General features: G+C 47.3%; 1 protein-coding gene across 3 annotated transcripts in view; it reads left to right on the top strand.

The window, feature by feature from the left end:
* GNB2 (G protein subunit beta 2) overlaps positions 1-23260 on the top strand; it is a 161102-nt gene that overhangs the window by 118169 nt on the left and 19673 nt on the right. For all 3 annotated transcript variants that reach the window (XM_069215625.1, XM_069215626.1, XM_069215624.1), the window contains exons 4-7: positions 16056-16162; positions 17724-17787; positions 17879-18041; positions 20392-20458. In XM_069215625.1, the coding sequence (XP_069071726.1) occupies positions 16056-16162; positions 17724-17787; positions 17879-18041; positions 20392-20458 (401 nt within the window). The remainder of the gene's footprint in view (positions 1-16055; positions 16163-17723; positions 17788-17878; positions 18042-20391; positions 20459-23260) is intronic.

The following is a 23260-nucleotide window of genomic DNA, read 5'->3' as shown; positions in this document are numbered from 1 at the left end:
GTTGCAGCGTTTAGGAGCAGCAGACTATCTGTAAAGTGTGAGGTGACCACATTCGGAAGTAATAGTCTGGTTTGTAAGACGAGAGATGGCAGCTTTAAGGAGTCCAGTCTGAGAGGGGGCGTGCACAACTCTGGAGACAGGGCTTCAGCTCAGTGGCCGAAGGGACTGCAAGATGAGCAGATGACCACATTACCGAATTCTGGAGGTGTGAAGATGAAGAAGGCTGGAATACTGCAACTTCAAATGTTGGGTTTATTATTATTGATTGGCAGGCGATCTGGGGCAACGTTTCCATATGTCCCTTTTTGTTGCAGTCCCTTTAATAACCGTACTGCTTCACCGCCTCACGTTATAGAATCCAGGCACCTTAAATTTTGAGGCACTTTGTAATCTGTAAGCTTTCAAGGGTATAAGTGCAGTTTTAGTGTCCTCATATCTCTTCGCCATTTTTTTGTGATGAGTTTTTAGCCACTATAATTTATTTGAACTTTGTTTAGTTGTTCTGATGGATACTTCGATTTGCATGTTCACCAGCTTTAGAATATCCCCATGCACCATACTGAATCTGAAAACTTAAAACTGCAATGCTGCAGCCCACCGATGGTTTGTGTTGTGCGGCTCCTTGTTGACTCCGTTCTGTAACTGTTGCAATAAATGTCTGTGATGGGACCTGCACAAGGATATGGTTCGGGGCATGTCTCCAAGCCATGTGAAAAGTATGAAGCATGAACCCCAGTGGTTATCTGGGAACCTAAAGTGAAGCTGTATGCAGCTAAACAGCAGAAACAAATGTGCACGCCATGCTGAAGGAGGAGGTTGCTGCCTCGTTCCTGCTCCCAAGGGCGTTAACGCATTTCTGGTTAAAATCTGCCAGTCCCTTCGATGCTGGCCCTGGTGTGATAGCGGTGTTTGACTTGGAGCCAATTTCAGTGAAGGCCTTACTTATAAGCTGATGGGCACTTGAGGGAAGCCATGTTCTTGCCCACCAGTGAACAGGCAGGTTGCCAGATACTGTCGACTGATGGCAGGCAACACTGATTTTTTTTATTTTTATTTCGCTGCAACAGCCTACCGCTGGTGGTCAATGCTTCCACCAACAATGTGAATTCTAAGGAATTTCCAAAGACTCCCGGAAAGGGAATGAAAGAATCGTGGCGTTTGTGGAAAAGGATGTCGGCCAGTCTAGCCTTGAGGTTGGTTAATGCTACTTGGCTAATATGTGCGCATTCTCTGGGACATGGTCACTGAGATCCTGAAAGAAGTCCTAGAAGCCTTACAGGCCTTGCCAGCTCGAACCATTTCAAGATGATTAGGATATGGCCAAACATGTTATCAAGTCTGGCCTTGACACTACTGATTGACACGGCTGAGTAGTTGGCTTCAGTGAGGTGCTTGTTGTCATGCTTTGAGGTCAGCTCTATTGCCTTCTCCGGGGTCTCATTAAGGAGATGCCTTTTGACAGCTCTTGACTGTTCGGCTAGAAAGCTCATGCTGCCCTGGAATGTTTTAAGAGGAGCCATGCATCAGCAGGTTCTCACGGGCCTTTTAGTCCCTGCTGGGCAATGTCATCCTAGCGTCTTGCTACCATAAGGATGCACCTCAAGTGGAGAAGGGAGAAAACCCAAGCAAAACAAAATGTATTTGGTTTGGATCATAACCGTCAAGTAACAACAAAAATAAACAAGTTATTACCAAGTGTAAAGGACAAAATTAATAGTTAAATTGGTGATACGCAATCAAAATTGCTATAATTTGTACAGTAACAAAATCCATACAGAAAGTATAATGTAAAGTGTTAAGTACAATCTTACAAAGAACTGGTGGTTCAATTACGATGACAGATTTGTGTACTGTAAATATTGTAGTGTCGCCATAGACAGTTCCAAATTCATGGGCTGATGAGATTTGTCTTGACTAGTCGCAAAGTATTCATGACGAAAGGAAAAACGGCCAACACATGTTTCATCAGTACAACTTTATCAAGGTGTTGCTGCAAAAATGTGGGGCTGGAATAATCCAAAATGTATGTACAAGCAGATTTCAAATGAAATATCCCAATAGCCAATGATAAGATAGTAACAAAATTCAATGTGTTTACATTTTTTCACGAGACAAAGTGGTGGGAAGTATAATCCGAAAATGTCAACGAAGATGTCTGGGCTTGCCTGACAACCACAGTCACGGATACAAACATGTTCGGTGAACACCCTGCCGGTCACCAGCGACATCAACCATTCGAGTGCCCGAAAAGATGCCACATCAGCCTTTAAGCTGCTGTACCTTGCCGCTAGTGGCAAACAGTCACCCTGTGGGAGGCCAGGTCAAACAGTTTCAATGATGGCAAGGATCATGTCTGACGGATAGGTCCTCCAGATTGATCAACTGCTCTATGCTTTTCCATTTGTTTCCGACCAGCCGTATCTTTAATCTGCATCGGAGCGGCTTTCCGAGGGAGCACCCAATCACCTTGTTGCAGGAGGCGCCGGCTTGTCCAAAGAGGCCTTAGAGAGTGTGCTTACCTTGTAAGTAGGGTCTGGTTGTTACTCCCTGTTTTCTCATGCTGGAGGAGGACCGAAGAGTTAGTCATGCTTTCGCTCTCCGCCTCTTAATCACTTTCTGCGAAAGGGCAAATTCAATATGCTCATAATCATCCAGGTTCTGACTGGCCTAGAGCCGGTCGACTGGCTGGTGATCCTGGGCCTGCATGCTTCATATCTTTGTATGCTGTCCTGCAAGCCCACAGACATTACCTTTGGTTTAGAGTAGGCCCGAGGTCATTTTCAGATTGCTGTGCTCCCCCTTGGCCTGAGTTGTGCACAAGTTCTACAATGCTGGTTTCTTGACGGCAGTTGAGCCAGCAGCAGACCACTTTCCTGTTCCCAACCTGAGCTGACAGATGCTACACTGCTGGGTTGTGGAGGTCATCTGAAAGAGGTGGAGCTCAGAGGACTCTAAGGAATCGTTTTTCTGCTAGAGTTGTGGCCCATTCACCTGGTTTTGAAGGCCTTCCTACCATTTGTTAAGGGGGGAGTATTTTACAGGTTCTTACAAACAAAACCACGGCCAAGTGGTACTGCAGCAAGCGGTTAGAATGAGGTTCTCGGTCCTGTGCCAAGAGTCCTTGTCTGTGATGTTGGTTGGAATGTCGGTGCTTCTCCCTTGTTGTGAACAACTTAGTGGGATCTTTAAACATCAGGGTAGTTATGCCCAGAGTTGATGCAGGACATCTTATAACAATGGGGAGAACTTTGGCTGGAACTGTACATCACTGCCTAAAGCATGCATTGACAGCACTTCAGTGCGCCGGAATTTCCAAGAAGACTTCCTCTTGGAGACTCATTTTGACTGCAGTAGAGCACAGGACTACTGCAGCCCTTTTACCCCTCGTTTGTTCCTGCCCTGATTTCAGTAGTTTAGGAACGATCCGGCCCAAGTTATACTAGAGGCCCAGATTGCGCCATGAGAATTATTACACCAGACTTCTGGGCATGAGCGTCTGTCTTCCGATCAGTTTACCACTGTGGGAGGATCTTCTCTCTCAGCAACAGGCCCGGGTCCTGCCCCTGGACATTTAGCAGCAGTTAACTGCTTTCGATCTCCTGAGTTGTTGGATGTTAAATCTTCAAAATAAATCTATGACAGGTGCTGGGATAAATTAGTGGCCTGATACAGATTTCGCCACAAGACCAATTAGAAGCCTGACTGTCAGATATTTTGTTATGTTTCATCTTTGGCCCAGCGTGGGCTTGCAAGTGGCACCATTAGTTTATCAGCCCTTTCAGCCTTTTTTGTGTTTGCCAGAGCAGTCTCTGCTTAGATCACCTGATCTGATAACGTTTCTGAAAGAGTTCAGACATTTCCCTCAAATGCTTTGTGACGTGCCAGCGCGGTCTTAATCTGCTCCTCACTTTCCTCATGTTTACTCCATTTGAGCCAAAGCTGAAGCTGCTTGTTACTGCCTTTGACTCTGAAGACTGCCTTCCTCTTAGCGGGGACTTAAGTCATGTAAAAAATGTAAATGTAAAATGTAAATTAGCACTTGTATAGCACACTACTCACCCGTTAGGGTCTCAAGGCGCTGTACTCATACCGCTATGGAACCCCTCCTGGCTTTTCCCTGTGAGGCGCCCACTCCTGAGCACCCCCAGGGTGAAGCCAGGCATCCAAGCGCTGTTAGGGCCGTTGTGGAGATTAAGCAAGCTATTGCCCAGAGTTGCAGAGTGGGACCCATGAATTAGATTAGGCACCGAGGCGAGAATTATCTGGTCAAGGGGAATTGAGCCCAAGACCTGCCGAAACGGGACTTGAACCCTGGTCTTGAGCCAGATCTCTGCTTCAGGGTCTGTCACTTCGTCATATGAATGCACCTCGGCCCTCGCAGTACAATTGACCCACACCACTGGTTTTCCAGTCAAGTTGATGACCAGGACCGCCTTGTGTCATCACTTTTGACAACATTATTTGCACGGCCTCACCCCTCGAACAAGGAGACACTCAATTGAACCACAGAAGAGCATTGAGCTTTTAGATCGATTGCACCAAAGACCCATCGGATGGATAATCAGCTCTTACAGGACTTCTCTGGGGTATGGCAGGATAACGCAGTGCAGAAGAGAAATTTTGTCAAAGTTAGTAATCTTCTGCATTAAGATCCTTTACGCATTGATCAAGAAGCAGCATCTGGAAGGACGAAGGGCTCATTCCACCAGGGCAAAGACTGCTACCACTATGTTGGCAAGTGGGGTGCCTGTTGCGGAAAAACGGTCAGGCTGTAACGTGGGTGCCACACATGTTCATGAAGCCCTACTGAGTACGTAAAGTTGGTCCTTTTGGTGCTGCAGGACTTCATGGTCTGACCCCATTCCACAGATCTTCCACCTTGACAGCTACTACTTTGATAATCTCTTCTAAATGTGAGGAAACTGCAGCTAGAAGCATCATCAGAAAAAAAGTTACCTTTGGTAATACTTACTGGTGGATGCTCTAACCCTGGCTTCTCCCAACGAGTAGCTGGCAAGCTACTGTCCATCTCCCTGTAAGTAGGTCTCCTGTGTGCAGCCCAGCCTAATTAATTAAAAGCTTTCGCTTGGTTGAATAAATGTATACACACGAAAATGTTGGGGAGGCTTAATACTAATAACTTGGTGCCAGTGACATTGCAGGTGTGTTTTTTGGCTCTGCATCCGAGGATGAGGACAGAACTTACAAGCACAAAGATTTGACATTCATATGTGGCGACTCGGTAACAAAACTTAAGCAATGGGTCGAAAGTATTTGTGCCGGGGGTCCCTTTGCCATTTCCTTTATACTCAGTAGGTTTGACGCAGGCGCCGCCTCGTTACTTTCGCCAAAAAAACACAGGCTTCCTGTAAAGAAATGGCTCCCTGTTGCAGTTACCCCCCACTTTTTGCCTGATACTGATGCTGACTTGACTGAGAAGTGTGCTGGGACCCTGCTAACCAGGCCCCAGCACCAGTGTTCTTTCACCTAAAATGTACCATTGATCCCACAATTGGCACACCCTGGCATCCAGATAAGTCCCTTGTAACTGGTACCTCTGGTACCAAGGGCCCTGATGCCAGGGAAGGTCTCTAAGGGCTGCAGCATGCATTATGCCACCCTAGAGACCCCTCACTCAGCACAGCCACACTGCTTACAAGCCTGTGTGTGCTAGTGAGAACAAAATGAGTAAGTCGACATGGCACTCCCCTCAGGGTGCCATGCCAGCCTCTCACTGCCTATGCAGTATAGATAAGACACCCCTCTAGCAGGCCTTACAGCCCTAAGGCAGGGTGCACTATACCATAGGTGAGGGTACCAGTGCATGAGCACTGTGCCCCTACAGTGTCTAAGCAAAACCTTAGACATTGTAAGTGCAGGGTAGCCATAAGAGTATATGGTCTGGGAGTCTGTTTTACACGAACTCCACAGCACCATAATGGCTACACTGAAAACTGGGAAGTTTGGTATCAAACTTCTCAGCACAATAAATGCACACTGATGCCAGTGTACATTTTATTGTAAAATACACCCCAGAGGGCACCTTAGAGGTGCCCCCTGAAACTTAACCGACTATCTGTGTAGGCTGACTAGTTTTAGCAGCCTGCCACAAACCGAGACATGTTGCTGGCCCCATGGGGAGAGTGCCTTTGTCACTCTGAGGCCAGTAACAAAGCCTGCACTGGGTGGAGATGCTAACACCTCCCCCAGGCAGGAATTGTCACACCTGGCGGTGAGCCTCAAAGGCTCACCTCCTTTGTGCCAACCCAGCAGGACACTCCAGCTAGTGGAGTTGCCCGCCCCCTCCGGCCAGGCCCCACTTTTGGCGGCAAGGCCGGAGAAAATAATGAGAAAAACAAGGAGGAGTCACTGGCCAGTCAGGACAGCCCCTAAGGTGTCCTGAGCTGAAGTGACTCTAACTTTTAGAAATCCTCCATCTTGCAGATGGAGGATTCCCCCAATAGGGTTAGGATTGTGACCCCCTCCCCTTGGGAGGAGGCACAAAGAGGGTGTACCCACCCTCAGGGCTAGTAGCCATTGGCTACTAACCCCCCAGACCTAAACACGCCCTTAAATTTAGTATTTAAGGGCTACCCTGAACCCTAGAAAATTAGATTCCTGCAACAAGAAGAAGGACTGCCCAGCTGAAAACCCCTGCAGCGGAAGACCAGAAGACGACAACTGCCTTGGCTCCAGAAACTCACCGGCCTGTCTCCTGCCTTCCAAAGATCCTGCTCCAGCGACGCCTTCCGAAGGGACCAGCGACCTCGACATCCTCTGAGGACTGCCCCTGCTTCGAAAAGACAAGAAACTCCCGAGGACAGCGGACCTGCTCCAAGAAAAGCTGCAACTTTGTTTCCAGCAACTTTAAAGATCCCTGCAAGCTCCCCGCAAGAAGCGTGAGACTTGCAACACTGCACCCGGCGACCCCGACTCGGCTGGTGGAGATCCGACACCTCAGGAGGGACCCCAGGACTACTCTGATACTGTGAGTACCAAACCCTGTCCCCCCTGAGCCCCCACAGCGCCGCCTGCAGAGGGAATCCCGAGGCTTCCCCTGACCGCGACTCTCTGAAACCTAAGTCCCGACACCTGGGAGAGACCCTGCACCCGCAGCCCCCAGGACCTGAAGGACCGGACTTTCACTGGAGGAGTGACCCCCAGGAGTCCCTCTCCCTTGCCCAAGTGGAGGTTTCCCCGAGGAACCCCCCCCTTGCCTGCCTGCAGCGCTGAAGAGATCCCGAGATCTCTCATAGACTAACATTGCGAACCCGACGCTTGTTTCTACACTGCACCCGGCCGCCCCCGCGCCGCTGAGGGTGAAATTTCTGTGTGGACTTGTGTCCCCCCCGGTGCCCTACAAAACCCCCCTGGTCTGCCCTCCGAAGACGCGGGTGCTTACCTGCAAGCAGACCGGAACCGGGGCACCCCCTTCTCTCCATTCTAGCCTATGTGTTTTGGGCACCACTTTGAACTCTGCACCTGACCGGCCCCGAGCTGCTGGTGTGGTGACTTTGGGGTTGCTCTGAACCCCCAACGGTGGGCTACCTTGGACCAAGAACTGAACCCTGTAAGTGTCTTACTTACCTGGTAAACCTAACAAAAACTTACCTCCCCTAGGAACTGTGAAAATTGCACTAAGTGTCCACTTTTAAAACAGCTATTTGTCAATAACTTGAAAAGTATACATGCAATTTTTATGATTTAAAGTTCCTAAAGTACTTACCTGCAATACCTCTCGAAGGAGATATTACATGTAGAATTTGAACCTGTGGTTCTTAAAATAAACTAAGAAAAGATATTTTTCTATACAAAAACCTATTGGCTGGATTTGTCTCTGAGTGTGTGTACCTCATTTATTGTCTATGTGTATGTACAACAAATGCTTAACACTACTCCTTGGATAAGCCTACTGCTCGACCACACTACCACAAAATAGAGCATTAGTATTATCTATTTTTACCACTATTTTACCTCTAAGGGGAACCCTTGGACTCTGTGCATGCTATTCCTTACTTTGAAATAGCACATACAGAGCCAACTTCCTACATTGGTGGATCAGCGGTGGGGTACAAGACTTTGCATTTGCTGGACTACTCAGCCAATACCTGATCACACGACAAATTCCAAAATTGTCATTAGAAATTGATTTTTGCAATTTGAAAAGTTTTCTAAATTCTTTAAAGTCCTGCTAGGGCCTTGTGTTAGATCCTGTTTAGCATTTCTTTTAGAGTTTAAAAGTTTGTAAAAGTTTGAATTAGATTCTAGAACCAGTTGTAGATTCTTAAAAAGTATTCCAACTTTTAGAAGCAAAATGTCTAGCACAGATGTGACTGTGGTGGAACTCGACACCACACCTTACCTCCATCTTAAGATGAGGGAGCTAAGGTCACTCTGTAAAATAAAGAAAATAACAATGGGCCCCAAACCTACCAAAATACAGCTCCAGGAGCTTTTGGCAGAGTTTGAAAAGGCCAACCCCTCTGAGGGTGGCAACTCAGAGGAAGAGGATAGTGACCAGGAGGAAAATTCCCCCCTACCAGTCCTATCTAGGGAGAACAGGGTCCCTCAAACCCTGACTCCAAAAATAATAGTCAGAGATGCTGGTTCCCTCACAGGAGAGACCAACACCTCTGAAATCACTGAGGATAACTCCAGTGAAGATGACCCCCTGTTAGCCAGGATGGTCAAAAGATTGGCTTTGGAAAAGCAGCTCCTAGCCATAGAAAGGGAAAGAAAAGAGATGGGCCTAGGTCCCATCGATGGTGGCAGCAACTTAAATAGGGTCAGAGATTCTCCTGACATCCTAAAAATCCCCAAAGGGATTGTAACAAAATATGAAGATGGTGATGACATCACCAAATGGTTCACAGCTTTTGAGAGGGCTTGTGTAACCAGAAAAGTAAACAGATCTCACTGGGGTGCTCTCCTTTGGGAAATGTTCACTGGAAAGTGTAGGGATAGACTCCTCACACTCTCTGGAAAAGATGCAGAATCTTATGACCTCATGAAGGGTACCCTGATTGAGGGCTTTGGATTCTCCACTGAGGAGTATAGAATTAGGTTCAGGGGGGCTCAAAAATCCTCGAGCCAGACCTGGGTTGATTTTGTAGACTACTCAGTAAAAACACTAGATGGTTGGTTAACTGGAAATGAAGTGTGTGACTATGTTGGGCTTTATAATTTGTTTATGAAAGAACACATTTTAAGTAACTGCTTCAATGAAAAGTTGCATCAGTATCTGGTAGACCTAGGTCCAATTTCTCCCCAAGAATTGGGAAAGAAGGCAGACCACTGGGTCAAGACTAGGGTAACCAAAACTTCCACTGGGGGTGACCAAAAGAAAGGGGTTACAAAAACTCCCCAGGAGAAAGTGGGTGACACTAGAAACAAAGAAAAAGAGTCCTCTGTAGGCCCCCAAAAACCCGAACAGGTGGGTGGGCCCCAAGACACAACCCAAAACAAAGGTGGGTACCAGGGTAAGAACTGGGATGCCACTAAGGCATGGTGCCACAACTGTAAACAGTCTGGGCACCACACCAAGGACACTTCTTGTCCCAAAAACAAACCCCAGAACAAAATTCCAGGGGTAACCAGTGTAGCCATGGGAGATGACTCCTCAGATGAGGAGGTCTTCCTAGCCTTCAACTGGAAACAGGGCCCAACAGGTGAGTTGGAGATTCCAGAGGGAAGTAGACACTTCCACCACCTACTGGTGAATGGAATCCCAACCACTGCCCTGAGAGACACTTGTGCCAGTCACACTATTGTGCATGACAGGCTGGTGCTCTCAAACCAGTACATCCCAGGTGAGACTGCCAGGGTAAGAGTTAGCCTAGACAGGGTCACTAAGAGGCCTGTGGCTTTAGTGCCCATAGAAGTGGGTGGCACTCTTAGCTGGAGAAGGGTAGTAGTCAGTACAGACCTCCCCCTTGATTGTCTCCTTGGAAATGACTACCCAGAGGTTAGTCAGAGCCTAAGAGAAGAACTGGTCCAGGGCCAGTCCTCTCCCAAGGATTCTGGAGTGCCTGCCTCTGCAGTAAATGCAAGCAGACCCCAGAAGAAGAAGAAAAGAAAACAGAGTAGGAAGGGTGGACAACCTTTAGCCAAGGTTACAGCAAGCCAAGGAGATTCTGCTCCAGTAGGGGAGAACTCCAAAAATGGCCCTGATAAAGTCCAACCTGACCCACAAGAAGTCCTGGCTAGTCAGGCAACTGTTAAACCTGAGTGGGTGGCTCCTCAGCTAACAGAAGAAAGAGTGGAAGAAGGGTGTTTACTACAAGATGTGGTAACCCCCCACTCTAATACAGCAGACAGGCAACCTGAACCCAAAGAAGCCTGTAACTTAGCCCCTTCCCTTTTAGGTGAAGAGCTAAAGGTGTGGTTCTGGGCACTGACAGCTGTCAGTGGCCTCTGCTGGGTGTTAGCCTTTATGGCTGCACTATCCTTGGCATGGTGGTCTGACCCCATGCCAAATAACAAGTTAGGCCCCCTGACCCTGTTGGTCATGGTGGGGTTACTCCAGCTCTGGGTAACCTCTTTGGGTAAGCTAGGGGTGACCCTGGCTAAGATAAGATTAGCAGAGGTGGATACCTCTGACCTCAAAATAGAGAGAATGGGTGAAGACATAAAAAGCACAGACAAGAGGCAGTTCAGACTAGGTCCTATCACTGTGGAAGTGGGTCAGTTCCCCAGAGGGAATGACCTGAACAGGAGGATGTAAGGCAGAGTAGGCCCTGCAACAAACCAGCCATTTCCTCTACTCTTCCTCGCCTGACAGACTAGGAAGACTCTTCCAGCGTTGGCTGAGTCTCCTGGCCTGTGGGCTGGGGGGGGCTTGTGTAAAGAAATGGCTCCCTGTTGCAGTTACCCCCCACTTTTTGCCTGATACTGATGCTGACTTGACTGAGAAGTGTGCTGGGACCCTGCTAACCAGGCCCCAGCACCAGTGTTCTTTCACCTAAAATGTACCATTCATCCCACAATTGGCACACCCTGGCATCCAGATAAGTCCCTTGTAACTGGTACCTCTGGTACCAAGGGCCCTGATGCCAGGGAAGGTCTCTAAGGGCTGCAGCATGCATTATGCCACCCTAGAGACCCCTCACTCAGCACAGCCACACTGCTTACAAGCCTGTGTGTGCTAGTGAGAACAAAATGAGTAAGTCGACATGGCACTCCCCTCAGGGTGCCATGCCAGCCTCTCACTGCCTATGCAGTATAGATAAGACACCCCTCTAGCAGGCCTTACAGCCCTAAGGCAGGGTGCACTATACCATAGGTGAGGGTACCAGTGCATGAGCACTGTGCCCCTACAGTGTCTAAGCAAAACCTTAGACATTGTAAGTGCAGGGTAGCCATAAGAGTATATGGTCTGGGAGTCTGTTTTACACGAACTCCACAGCACCATAATGGCTACACTGAAAACTGGGAAGTTTGGTATCAAACTTCTCAGCACAATAAATGCACACTGATGCCAGTGTACATTTTATTGTAAAATACACCCCAGAGGGCACCTTAGAGGTGCCCCCTGAAACTTAACCGACTATCTGTGTAGGCTGACTAGTTTTAGCAGCCTGCCACAAACCGAGACATGTTGCTGGCCCCATGGGGAGAGTGCCTTTGTCACTCTGAGGCCAGTAACAAAGCCTGCACTGGGTGGAGATGCTAACACCTCCCCCAGGCAGGAATTGTCACACCTGGCGGTGAGCCTCAAAGGCTCACCTCCTTTGTGCCAACCCAGCAGGACACTCCAGCTAGTGGAGTTGCCCGCCCCCTCCGGCCAGGCCCCACTTTTGGCGGCAAGGCCGGAGAAAATAATGAGAAAAACAAGGAGGAGTCACTGGCCAGTCAGGACAGCCCCTAAGGTGTCCTGAGCTGAAGTGACTCTAACTTTTAGAAATCCTCCATCTTGCAGATGGAGGATTCCCCCAATAGGGTTAGGATTGTGACCCCCTCCCCTTGGGAGGAGGCACAAAGAGGGTGTACCCACCCTCAGGGCTAGTAGCCATTGGCTACTAACCCCCCAGACCTAAACACGCCCTTAAATTTAGTATTTAAGGGCTACCCTGAACCCTAGAAAATTAGATTCCTGCAACAAGAAGAAGGACTGCCCAGCTGAAAACCCCTGCAGCGGAAGACCAGAAGACGACAACTGCCTTGGCTCCAGAAACTCACCGGCCTGTCTCCTGCCTTCCAAAGATCCTGCTCCAGCGACGCCTTCCGAAGGGACCAGCGACCTCGACATCCTCTGAGGACTGCCCCTGCTTCGAAAAGACAAGAAACTCCCGAGGACAGCGGACCTGCTCCAAGAAAAGCTGCAACTTTGTTTCCAGCAACTTTAAAGATCCCTGCAAGCTCCCCGCAAGAAGCGTGAGACTTGCAACACTGCACCCGGCGACCCCGACTCGGCTGGTGGAGATCCGACACCTCAGGAGGGACCCCAGGACTACTCTGATACTGTGAGTACCAAACCCTGTCCCCCCTGAGCCCCCACAGCGCCGCCTGCAGAGGGAATCCCGAGGCTTCCCCTGACCGCGACTCTCTGAAACCTAAGTCCCGACACCTGGGAGAGACCCTGCACCCGCAGCCCCCAGGACCTGAAGGACCGGACTTTCACTGGAGGAGTGACCCCCAGGAGTCCCTCTCCCTTGCCCAAGTGGAGGTTTCCCCGAGGAACCCCCCCCTTGCCTGCCTGCAGCGCTGAAGAGATCCCGAGATCTCTCATAGACTAACATTGCGAACCCGACGCTTGTTTCTACACTGCACCCGGCCGCCCCCGCGCCGCTGAGGGTGAAATTTCTGTGTGGACTTGTGTCCCCCCCGGTGCCCTACAAAACCCCCCTGGTCTGCCCTCCGAAGACGCGGGTGCTTACCTGCAAGCAGACCGGAACCGGGGCACCCCCTTCTCTCCATTCTAGCCTATGTGTTTTGGGCACCACTTTGAACTCTGCACCTGACCGGCCCCGAGCTGCTGGTGTGGTGACTTTGGGGTTGCTCTGAACCCCCAACGGTGGGCTACCTTGGACCAAGAACTGAACCCTGTAAGTGTCTTACTTACCTGGTAAACCTAACAAAAACTTACCTCCCCTAGGAACTGTGAAAATTGCACTAAGTGTCCACTTTTAAAACAGCTATTTGTCAATAACTTGAAAAGTATACATGCAATTTTTATGATTTAAAGTTCCTAAAGTACTTACCTGCAATACCTCTCGAAGGAGATATTACATGTAGAATTTGAACCTGTGGTTCTTAAAATAAACTAAGAAAAGATATTTTTCTATACAAAAACCTATTGGCTGGATTTGTCTCTGAGTGTGTGTACCTCATTTATTGTCTATGTGTATGTACAACAAATGCTTAACACTACTCCTTGGATAAGCCTACTGCTCGACCACACTACCACAAAATAGAGCATTAGTATTATCTATTTTTACCACTATTTTACCTCTAAGGGGAACCCTTGGACTCTGTGCATGCTATTCCTTACTTTGAAATAGCACATACAGAGCCAACTTCCTACACTTCCCCTGTAACTCTTTACTGCTGAGGACTTGCCATGTCACTATGGGAATCTGTCCTCGGGTACTGCAATATAGCAATGTTGGCTTTCTCTGGTGGACATTCTAGTTCTCTCCCAGAAGAGGTGGTAGCATTGATTGTATTGCCTTTGTTATTAGTTGAGTCAGCGGTTTGTTTAAAAAATCAAACTAAAATGTTTTTTTTATTTTTATTATGCAAGGTAGCTTAAATCACCTTCATCGGTAGACCAAATGTTGGTGCATCCCGCAAGACCTTGCAGCAGTTCTGATTTTGAAAGAGAAAGCTTGCTGCTGTCTGCACTTTGAGACTGCCCTTAATCACTCTTGCCCAGGCTTCAGGCAAATGGCGTTTGCTATTGCAAGACTCCTTGCACCTTTTTAAAACTCTGGTCCCAAGCAAGCTGAGGAGTAGGAGATTTTACCTTCAATGGGGAGTCCTTTTTCTTTTTTGTCTCCTTTTGAGGCTCATTCCCATTCAAGAAAGCCTAAGTGCATGCTTAGGCCACAGTAAGGAAAAGCCAACAGAGCTAGCTTGCTCACCCTCTTTACAATTAAAGGAAGCAGAGCTTCTGGTGTTGCAGTAGAGTTTTATACAAACTGGCCTCCAAAGACCAAACGATCGTCAGTAGAGCTCGACCAGTCCATCACTTCTTTCATGTTGCAAGGCAGAGTGAAAGGTCTCCCCCAACGACTGCTGTTCCAGGAGACTGGTGATGTGAAGATTTCAAGGTACACCTTATAAAAGCTAAGCCTAATTTATGTGGTAATGGATGATCAGAATACAGCGCTAAATGTTCCAGTGGCCACCCTACTATTTCTGGGACCCTTTGTCTGCTGTGAATCCACCAGGGCTGTGTTGAAAATAAATTGTGAAGAGCAGCTACCTTTTCTCTGTACTGTAGCTTTCAAGGATTCATGCATCCAATGACGAGCCACAAAGGACATATTTTGTTTTGCAGTGTGAATCTTTTGTATATCACATGCTGTGCATTATTACTCCATCTAGAGGTTGCCTCCAAAATCATTTCCTTAGTTTTTTTTTGTTTTTTTTTTATATAGTTTTGCATGGTTACTGTTACCATTTGGTGCTGTCTGTCCGTATGATGTCAGATGTGCTCCCTGTAGGCCTCGTGCATGGTTGCCATCCTCGGAATCTTTTTTTTTTGTTTCAGCCATTGGTTCTGAAATGTAGTCTTCAAAATGTGGCTGAAGTCACGGCTCATCCTTGGATACAAATGAATTTGAAAAGAAGTGACAAACTTAATGGAAGTTGTACACCCTACAGAAACTCTTGTGATTAAGAGGTTAATCAATCAAAAATGATTTATTTATAGAGCACAGCTAATCACCTGCAAGGGTATCCAAACGCTAAGAACTCAGTTGCTAAGAGTTCAGTTGAACAGGCAGGACATAAGTCCTTTACTAAATTCCAGACGACCGGATGAGGTCTGTTGGTGAAGGGACAGGTCACTGCTAGAAGATGCGAACCATGATTTGTATCCAGATTCCAGAGCGAACTTGGCTTGATTTCTAAGTTTCTCAAGTCCATCAGATAAACCATTTACACCAAACGAGGTGGAATTATCAATCCAAGGGTGACCTGCTAGAAGATGCAAACATTGGTGCAAATTCTGAGCTCCAGACCCTCCTGTGATTCTTTCCAAGGTGTGACTACTTTTTTTTGTTCATGACAATGTGGAGGTCCTCGGAGGAGTGCCATTGTGCGCTTGGAGACCCGTTGATAATCTGTTGAGTCAGACATGTGGATCCTTTGTAAACTTCAGCTCAGTTTGTAGCTCATTTTTGTTACATTTTACTAATTGAGTTTACAATGGACGTTGAGTAAATCCACGCAAGAAAACGGCACCTAGGAAGCCTCATGGTTAGACGATTGTTTTGAAACTTGGAAAAATGAATCTACCATTGCATAGCTGTTGTGGCTGCTTGAGTTGAAGTGTTGTGCCTTTAATCAAGATGCGTGTGGTGTCTGTTGACAAGCTTTATTTTAATCATGTGGATAAAAAGTATATCCATAGTATGATTCCCATTTTTTTTTTTTTTAAATAAACATCTTACAGAACATCAGAGAATATTAAAAATGTAGTTCTGAATGGCATGGGTTAGACCATTGCAGTCTAGAAAGACATGGCTTTGTTGGGATTCTTGCATTAAGAGCAGGGCCAAAGTATTTAGGATCTAACTGTGGTTGCGCCATTTTGTGATCTGCCTTTGTTCTTCACCCTTGCATAGATCGCGTGTATTCCTGGTGGTGCTGCTGTTCCACCGCCCCTGCAATAGGCCTTTTACTGCATTGCCCCTATGTCAGCATTTTCATCGCAGATTGCTGGTTTGGCCTCTGTCATTTTGGTGTGGCGTACCCATTGCCTTTACTCAATGTCACCTTTGATCATTTGCTGTGTGCGCTCGCGCGAGCCCCTTCCTGTATCTTAGACTGAAGGTTGGAAGTGATGCCCTCGCTGCCTTGCAATGAACTCCTCTGCCGTTGTCTTCCAGATTACCGCAGGCCTCGACCCTGTGGGGCGGATCCAGATGCGGACACGGCGCACTCTACGAGGACACCTGGCTAAGATCTATGCCATGCACTGGGGCACGGACTCCAGGTACCGCAGCACTGCTTCCAGGCACTTGCCTGTATTTGATGAGTCTTGGTGTGGTTGGAGAGGAGCAGGGAACTCCTGGGGAAATTTGTGCTATTTCATGAATCCTTGGTCAGCCCTCGCACATTTTATGTACAATTGTTAGTCACTCTGCATCCAGTAGTAAAAACTAGAATATCAGCCAGATTCCTGCCAGCGCATTTTTATCAACGTCTAGTGTTCTTTTAAAATCAGACTTCTGGCGTTGAATATTGTCTAATGTCACTTTGTGTGGCATCATTCTACCCTTTCACAAGGAGCAAAGCTGCAAACACAGAAGTTCCCTTCAGTACCATGGCTTCCTAAGGCAGTGGGCACATTTTAAACCAAAAACGTTTTTGCTCTAAGCCACTTTTTTTAATTTTGTCTTCTTAGATTGAAGAGTCCCCTTAGATTTCAAAACTATTTTGAAAGAATCGTGCCATAATAAAACTAGCATTGATTGACAAAGCCAAATGGCTGGCAGCCAACGCCAGATCTGTTGGCTTTACCAGTGATTGTTATGAATGCCTCACCAGAATTCGAAAGTATACAAAAAGCGATAGATGGAATACCTGAATCAATCTCTGCCAATGGTAATGACGTGATGCCACGCATCCCAGTCCATCATTATTTTGCAGATTATGCCGCCTCAGTATGGACCCATGCTTATGCAAATCAGTCCTGTCCCCACTACAGTATCCACAGACCAGACCAGGTCCAACCTGGACCGGCACGAGCATCTCAGGAATGTTTTTGCACCAGCTAGAACTCATCAGCCAGGTATAGCTTGGTTCCAGTGACAGAGTGAACATGGGTTCCATCTGCATATGGCTGGGTCTAAACTGAGGTGGCATGGTGTGCAAAATAACAATGGACTTGGATGCAGCCCAATTAACTACCAGTGGCTGTGAATTAATTCATGCATTCCATCCATCACTTTTGTGTATACTGCCAGAATTCTAAGCAGAGTAAAACATAAGCGACTCAGCAACTTAAATCACTTTGGGGATGCTGGTTTGTAAGAAATTATTAATTAAGCCTCAGTGGTAGACTACTGACGGGGAACACTGTTGCAACTCGTTTGGCTTTCTCTGGTTTATCCTTTCCATACAGTTTAGTCTGTAATGATAGCAGGAAACATCCTGCACACAGAGCGGTATGATGTACTCTTCATTATTAAAGTGCATGATGGATATATAAATGTCCACCCTGCATATTTAATGACTGCCATTCTAACATAGCCACCAGCTTCGTTCTTGACCATCAACACTAAAGTGTTTGACCAAGGCATCTTGAAATTCTGTTCCTTAGTTTACCCTCGCCTTTCTTGGTGCAATCAGATAAACACTTTATCACACTTGCTCCTGAATCTCAAGTTCTCTATTGTGATTGGTTGGCTGTATCTGGGCTTGTTGCTTTAGATCCAGTTATGTGATTGATTGAATGCAGTTGTCTGCCTTTGTAGACTCGTTGCTGTAGTGTGTGCCAGTTTTTACTTCATGCCGAGTATCACAGTGCTTTTTACTCCTTGTTTTTCACACAGGTTGTTGGTCAGTGCTTCTCAGGATGGCAAGCTGATCATATGGGACAGTTATACTACAAATAAGGTATGAGCCTGTCCTGCTTTTAGTGTTGAAAATGATGCAGTTGGCAGGCTGACTGTGCTGGACTTCCTAACTTGTATCCATGCCTCTCTAGGTTCATGCCATCCCTCTCCGGTCATCGTGGGTCATGACTTGTGCCTACGCCCCATCCGGCAACTACGTAGCCTGCGGAGGTTTAGACAACATCTGCTCCATCTACAGCTTGAAGACCCGGGAGGGGAATGTGAGGGTGAGCCGGGAGCTGCCAGGCCACACAGGTAAATTGCGAAGGATTTCCGGGGATGCAGTTTTAGTCTCTGCTGCATATCAAGGCATCTAAAGCCACTACAAATATATACTATCTCCTGCTCAACAGATGTTCTTATTCAGGCCTTTCCCTGGAAGTTAAAATCCTTTATCCTCTAGACTGTATGTGGTTGCCAAGGTAATGGAGCTGCAGTTGAGCTAGCAGTTTCAGAAAACAAAGAGTATTGCATACTTGCAGCTCTGATTTTTCCTGTTTGTCGTCACTCCCTTCTGAAATTGGTTGAGATCCCAAACTGGTCCTTTAACTCTCCTGGTGGTGTCGGCAACCACCCGAGCTCCAGAGGCTGTTCCAAAGGTAACATATTACTTTCAACATCATGGATGTTGCCAATCAAGGCGTGGCGGATGCTTGTGGGGGAATTACGACCTATCATAGTTCCTTACAGGCAGTATCATCTGGGTGGTGCCTCCCACAACCACCTTTTGGCTGAACGACCAGCAAGTCATCCAGCTTCGCATACAAAACCCATCACTATAATTTTTATGATGCGTGTTCACTCGCAATGAGAAGGGATAAAGCACTGCAGACTAGTCTAGCAGACTGAAAATGTGTGTGCTTTCCTGAAGGAGTGAGTTCAGATTGCTGCAGCGCTCAGTGCAGAGGGCTTTGTTTGGGGACCATATATGGGAACAGTCACTACCTACCTGCGGATCGAGTGGAGTGCTGCAAAGGAGAGGGAAAGGGAAGATGGGAAAGGCAAATCTGTCCTTAATACAAGAATTGCCAGTGGCGTAATAATTGCATCAGGTACATTGCCGCTCTCAAGTCTTGTGACTATTGGAGTTTAATCATGGTGGTTTCGGGCATTTTATAGGTAAAGACTATATCAAAGTAGTTTAGGTTTTTTAAAGTAAACCAGCGGAGACTACCTTTTATGTTCAGATGTTATGAAAAGAAGAATTCCCCCCCCCCCCCCCCCCCCCCCCAAAAAAAAAAAGGGCCATGGAAACGCAAAGAGGAAACAGGATTAACTTGAACTTTAAGTGATCTCGCCTAGTAAGATACCTAGAAATCTGATTTCAGCTAAGAGTAAAGGGGAGGGCAGATGGAGTCCTGGCAACAATCTTTGCTTCTCTCCTCGTGTGGTGCAGCTGTATTTCTTTCAATTTTAGGGTTTTGCAGCTCAGCCATTGTTGTATAGAGTCAAGACATTCCGAAGCTTAGCAAGCGATTGAGGGTGTGTTGGTGAAGCCTCACAATAACAGAGTATCATCTGCTGGTGTTGGATCGGAGCGTCTGAAGGACAGTGTCATTTGGGCTACTGCTTTACCGCCTTTGTGATGGGGTCGGGGTGTCGTGGCACAGCAGGAGTGGTTGATCGGAAAGGAGGGAGTGTCTCCACCGTTCCTGAAGCCCACTCCTCTTGTAGCCTGCTCAAAAAGAGAACCTGGTCAGTGCTATCAGGTGCCGCGGAGACCTTCAGTGGAATCCCGCCTGGCTCGTCACCCCCTCCCAGTTAAGAGCGCCTTTCAGATCGGGTGCAAATGCCCTGGAATTGATGTTTATTCCATGGCCAATACTTGGAACTGACACTTCCCCGAGACTCGCCAATGCAGCGCTCCCTTCCATTCAGTTCTTCGGAAGTGCACATTTGATGCAACCCAACCTCTGCACATTGCCAGCGGTGCGCTGTAGAGAGGCCACAGTAAGGCCAACGTAGCTGGCTGTTGAGGATTGTCCTTCATCTGAGGTAATCCCGGGCCATTTGTGAATAACGGCTGGGGGGGGGGAGGCTTTCAAGCTTTATTGTGCAGTCCCGCATACGCACTCCAACACACCAGTACGTGTGAGCCCCTGTAGCAGACACGGGCCTCTGTCCCTTGCTCTCTTTGTGAACGAGAGCTCTCACACAAGGGAGACCTTTGACGACAGATGCCTACAGACGCCTCCTCTGTTCTTTAGTTGGTAAATTCTCCTCGTTAATGGGGAATATAAGGAATTTAAGTGGAGTAAATGGAGGTTCCTCTCCTCTCGGAGGTCTGCTACCCTCAAGGCTACATTCCTTCCGTGCTTGCCACAGAATCTCCATCCCTGGTCTGAAGAGGACACGGTAGCTCCATCACATGGAGGATGTGGCGTCTGTGAATGTTGAGTTGGCTACATCTCCCATGGACATCTAGCTCCTCGACGTAAACTTCTTGGTGACTTCGATTCATGGCACGGTGCAAGGTTTCAGGGAGACGGATTGAAATGTTGACTTTGAGCTGTTAGTCTTTGGTAACGACAGGTGAGTAATTTAAATATCTCTGTAACGTGGCAGCCTTTTTTCCTGTTAAAACATGGTCTCCTCTTTTTTCCAGGGTACTTGTCCTGCTGCCGCTTTCTGGACGACAATCAGATAATCACTAGCTCCGGTGACACAACCTGGTAAGCGCGTCTCCCCTGGTAATGTCTTCCATGTTAGTGGGGCGTCGCTGCCTCTGCTGAGAATTGTGCCCTGCACACAGATTACTCTCGTTACTTAAAATCCTTATCTTTCAGCTGGAAAGGTTGACTCTGAGTGACACTGTTGCATCAAAATTAGTAGCCATGTGGGTGCTGTGGCTATAGTCTTGTTCTTAACACTCACCCTCAGTTTCCTTTTTTTTCAAATAGATCCGATAGGGGCTGCTTAATTGGTCTTGCAAGTCTCAAATGTTTCAAAATATATATATCTACATAAAGAGGCTTAGGATCCACTAACATTCTTTGTCTCTAAGTTTTCCTTCGCATTTGGTTTTCCACAACCGCATAGCTTTGGTTTCTCTTAAACAGTGAGTGGCAGGACTTTGCCTTATGTGTTCTGCTGTTCAGGAAGTGCACTTCAGTGCCAGCACTGGCTACCCCATACTATACTTTACCCGTGTGCCTTTTTCTCCATTTTGCATACCTCCTAAGCCATCCTTCAATGTTTGAACCATACCTTCAGGTTACAGCAATTCAAAGTGAATACACCAAAACTGGTTACAGATATCAGCCTTATTCATCCTCAAACTATACTGTGTGGTCACAGCCAGCCATGGTATTAGGGAAAGCCTCCTTTTGTTTGGTCACCAAGTTTTTTGACTGATGCTTCTGGTTTTTCAACCGAGAGGGCAACGAGGCCTGCTAACCTAACCTTAGTGCCTGTGCCCTTATCCTTAAACTGGCATGTTTAATTGGCCCTTATCCAATTGCCTTAGCTAACTTACCTGTAAGTCTCTAGAACATGGTAATCAGTGCATATAAGATATCGGTTGCCCTCGGGCCTATTAAGTCCTAAGGGAGGTGTGGCATATCCCATGGGCAGAACATGTAATTTTACATGTTTTGATATGAAAAAAAAAATTGAATTTGTTGTTTTTATTGTGGAAAAGCTTGGTTGCTCACTTTTCGAGTACAGTTACGTGTGGACCCCTCAGCTGTTCCAACTCCAAAACATGGGACCAAAGTAGGCCATCCAAGGTATCAGACCACCATGACATTAAGACCAACTTAATTCTCAAGTCAAAATTTATGTAACCAGTTAGTGTGCAAATTTAGTAAAGTTGACATTTTGTTGTCCATACTGAATGCACACAGAGCTCCTGTCACGGATACCGCTTTCTGCCCTACTGGGGAGACGTGCTAACCACTCCCGGGAAATCATACAGAAGGAACCTGCTCTGGAATAAGGTGTCATCTCTCTAATTCAGGAGGAAGCCACATGGGTGTCGGCCTAAAAGGCGAGCTTCAGAGGGGAAGCCACCTTTGAAAGGCAAATTGGTAACACTTGGGAGAGCGGCTGCTCCATTGTTAAAGCAAACAGGCTGGCACTAGGAACAGAAGACTGGACATCAGCTGCCAAACCGGTTCTATAGGTTTTATTGGGACATGTAGCCCCCTTAGGAGCCACATATCTGGATTGGGCTAGTGGTTCCACATGCCAGAAGAAAGGTTCTGCCATATTGGAAGTGGGCAGAATGGTTGATTCTGGGATCCCTAATGCCACACTCTGTAGGAAGAGGTGGGGGGGGGGGGGGCTGATAGCCCAGTGGCTACCCACAGGATCCTGCCATGAGGGTGTTTTATGAGCATAATTAGGGCACTCTGAACTCTGGTCTCATCTGGACAGAGGCCCAAGGAAAAGGACTGCCTTGTGGAACTGGCCTAGAGACGCTGCACAGTCTAGGACTCCACCTAGTCGCTAACAAAGGAAAGGGAGTGAGCCTATCCTGTTCTGCTGAAGAAGTTGTCATCTCTCAGAGGCCAGCCAAAGCCAAGAGAGTATAAGGGCCAGGTCAGTGGCTACATGTTTGCAGCAGATAGACACAACAGCTGAGGAAGCCTGCTTAAACGAGATGGCAGCCCAAAGTCTTCAGCTCGCCCCTAACAACCCCTGTGCAGCACGGGGGACCAGGACCTGACGTCCAAAGTTGCATCACAGTTCGCTGAACCTGCAAGTGGTGTCTGAGTGCAGTGGGAACCTCCAGAGGGCGAGTTCTTGACCCAGGAACAATGGGCCAGTGACTGCAATACTCAGTGAGTGGTAGTCTAGTGGTGACTGGACTTTTTCCAGAACCGAGAGGCTTTTGAGGGACGTCTGCCTTGTGACCAGGACCTCTTCACCCCCTTCCTGGACCGAGGAGTAGTCTTAGCAAGTCCCCGTGAACTGCTTCACATCCACAGTATCCTTAGAGCATCTTCAGCATCCTTCATCCCCTACATCAGACTGTTTGACCTTCTGAGGTCATTATTCCTGAGAACCCTGCTGGTTCCCCAGGCTGGCTCCCTACTGGAATTGGTCACCCCTGACCGCATGGCAACCAATCCAAACATCTTACTGAATGCTTGTTCATGGTTTGAGTGAAAAGCTTTGATTTGCTACCATGTAAATTCTAAATCTCTGCAATCCTCCAAAGGATCCTTTTCATTGTGGTGTCTAAAAATACATAAAAATAGGCTATTTCTATAAATTGGTGTCAAATTTCTTTGGTGTCTTATCGATTTCTCCTTCAATCGTTTTTGTGCTATTTACATGCTTTATACTTGTTCCTTTGTGTAAGTCTTGATGGTCAGAGCCACAGCTACCCAGGGTTGAGCTAAAGGTTTGAGAAACAAAACCTAAGGGTCCTAAAGGGGTTGGTAAGTTTATTTCACAGTGAGGTTGCCCAACCACACCCTATAATACACCCCATTTCCTCACACGTAAGGCATACTATTGCTTTAGTT

Source organism: Pleurodeles waltl, chromosome 12, assembly GCF_031143425.1.
Source record: "Pleurodeles waltl isolate 20211129_DDA chromosome 12, aPleWal1.hap1.20221129, whole genome shotgun sequence".
Taxonomy (NCBI): domain Eukaryota; kingdom Metazoa; phylum Chordata; class Amphibia; order Caudata; family Salamandridae; genus Pleurodeles; species Pleurodeles waltl.
Note: the sequence above shows the minus strand (reverse complement) of the source record. Positions and strands in the feature narration are given on the sequence as shown.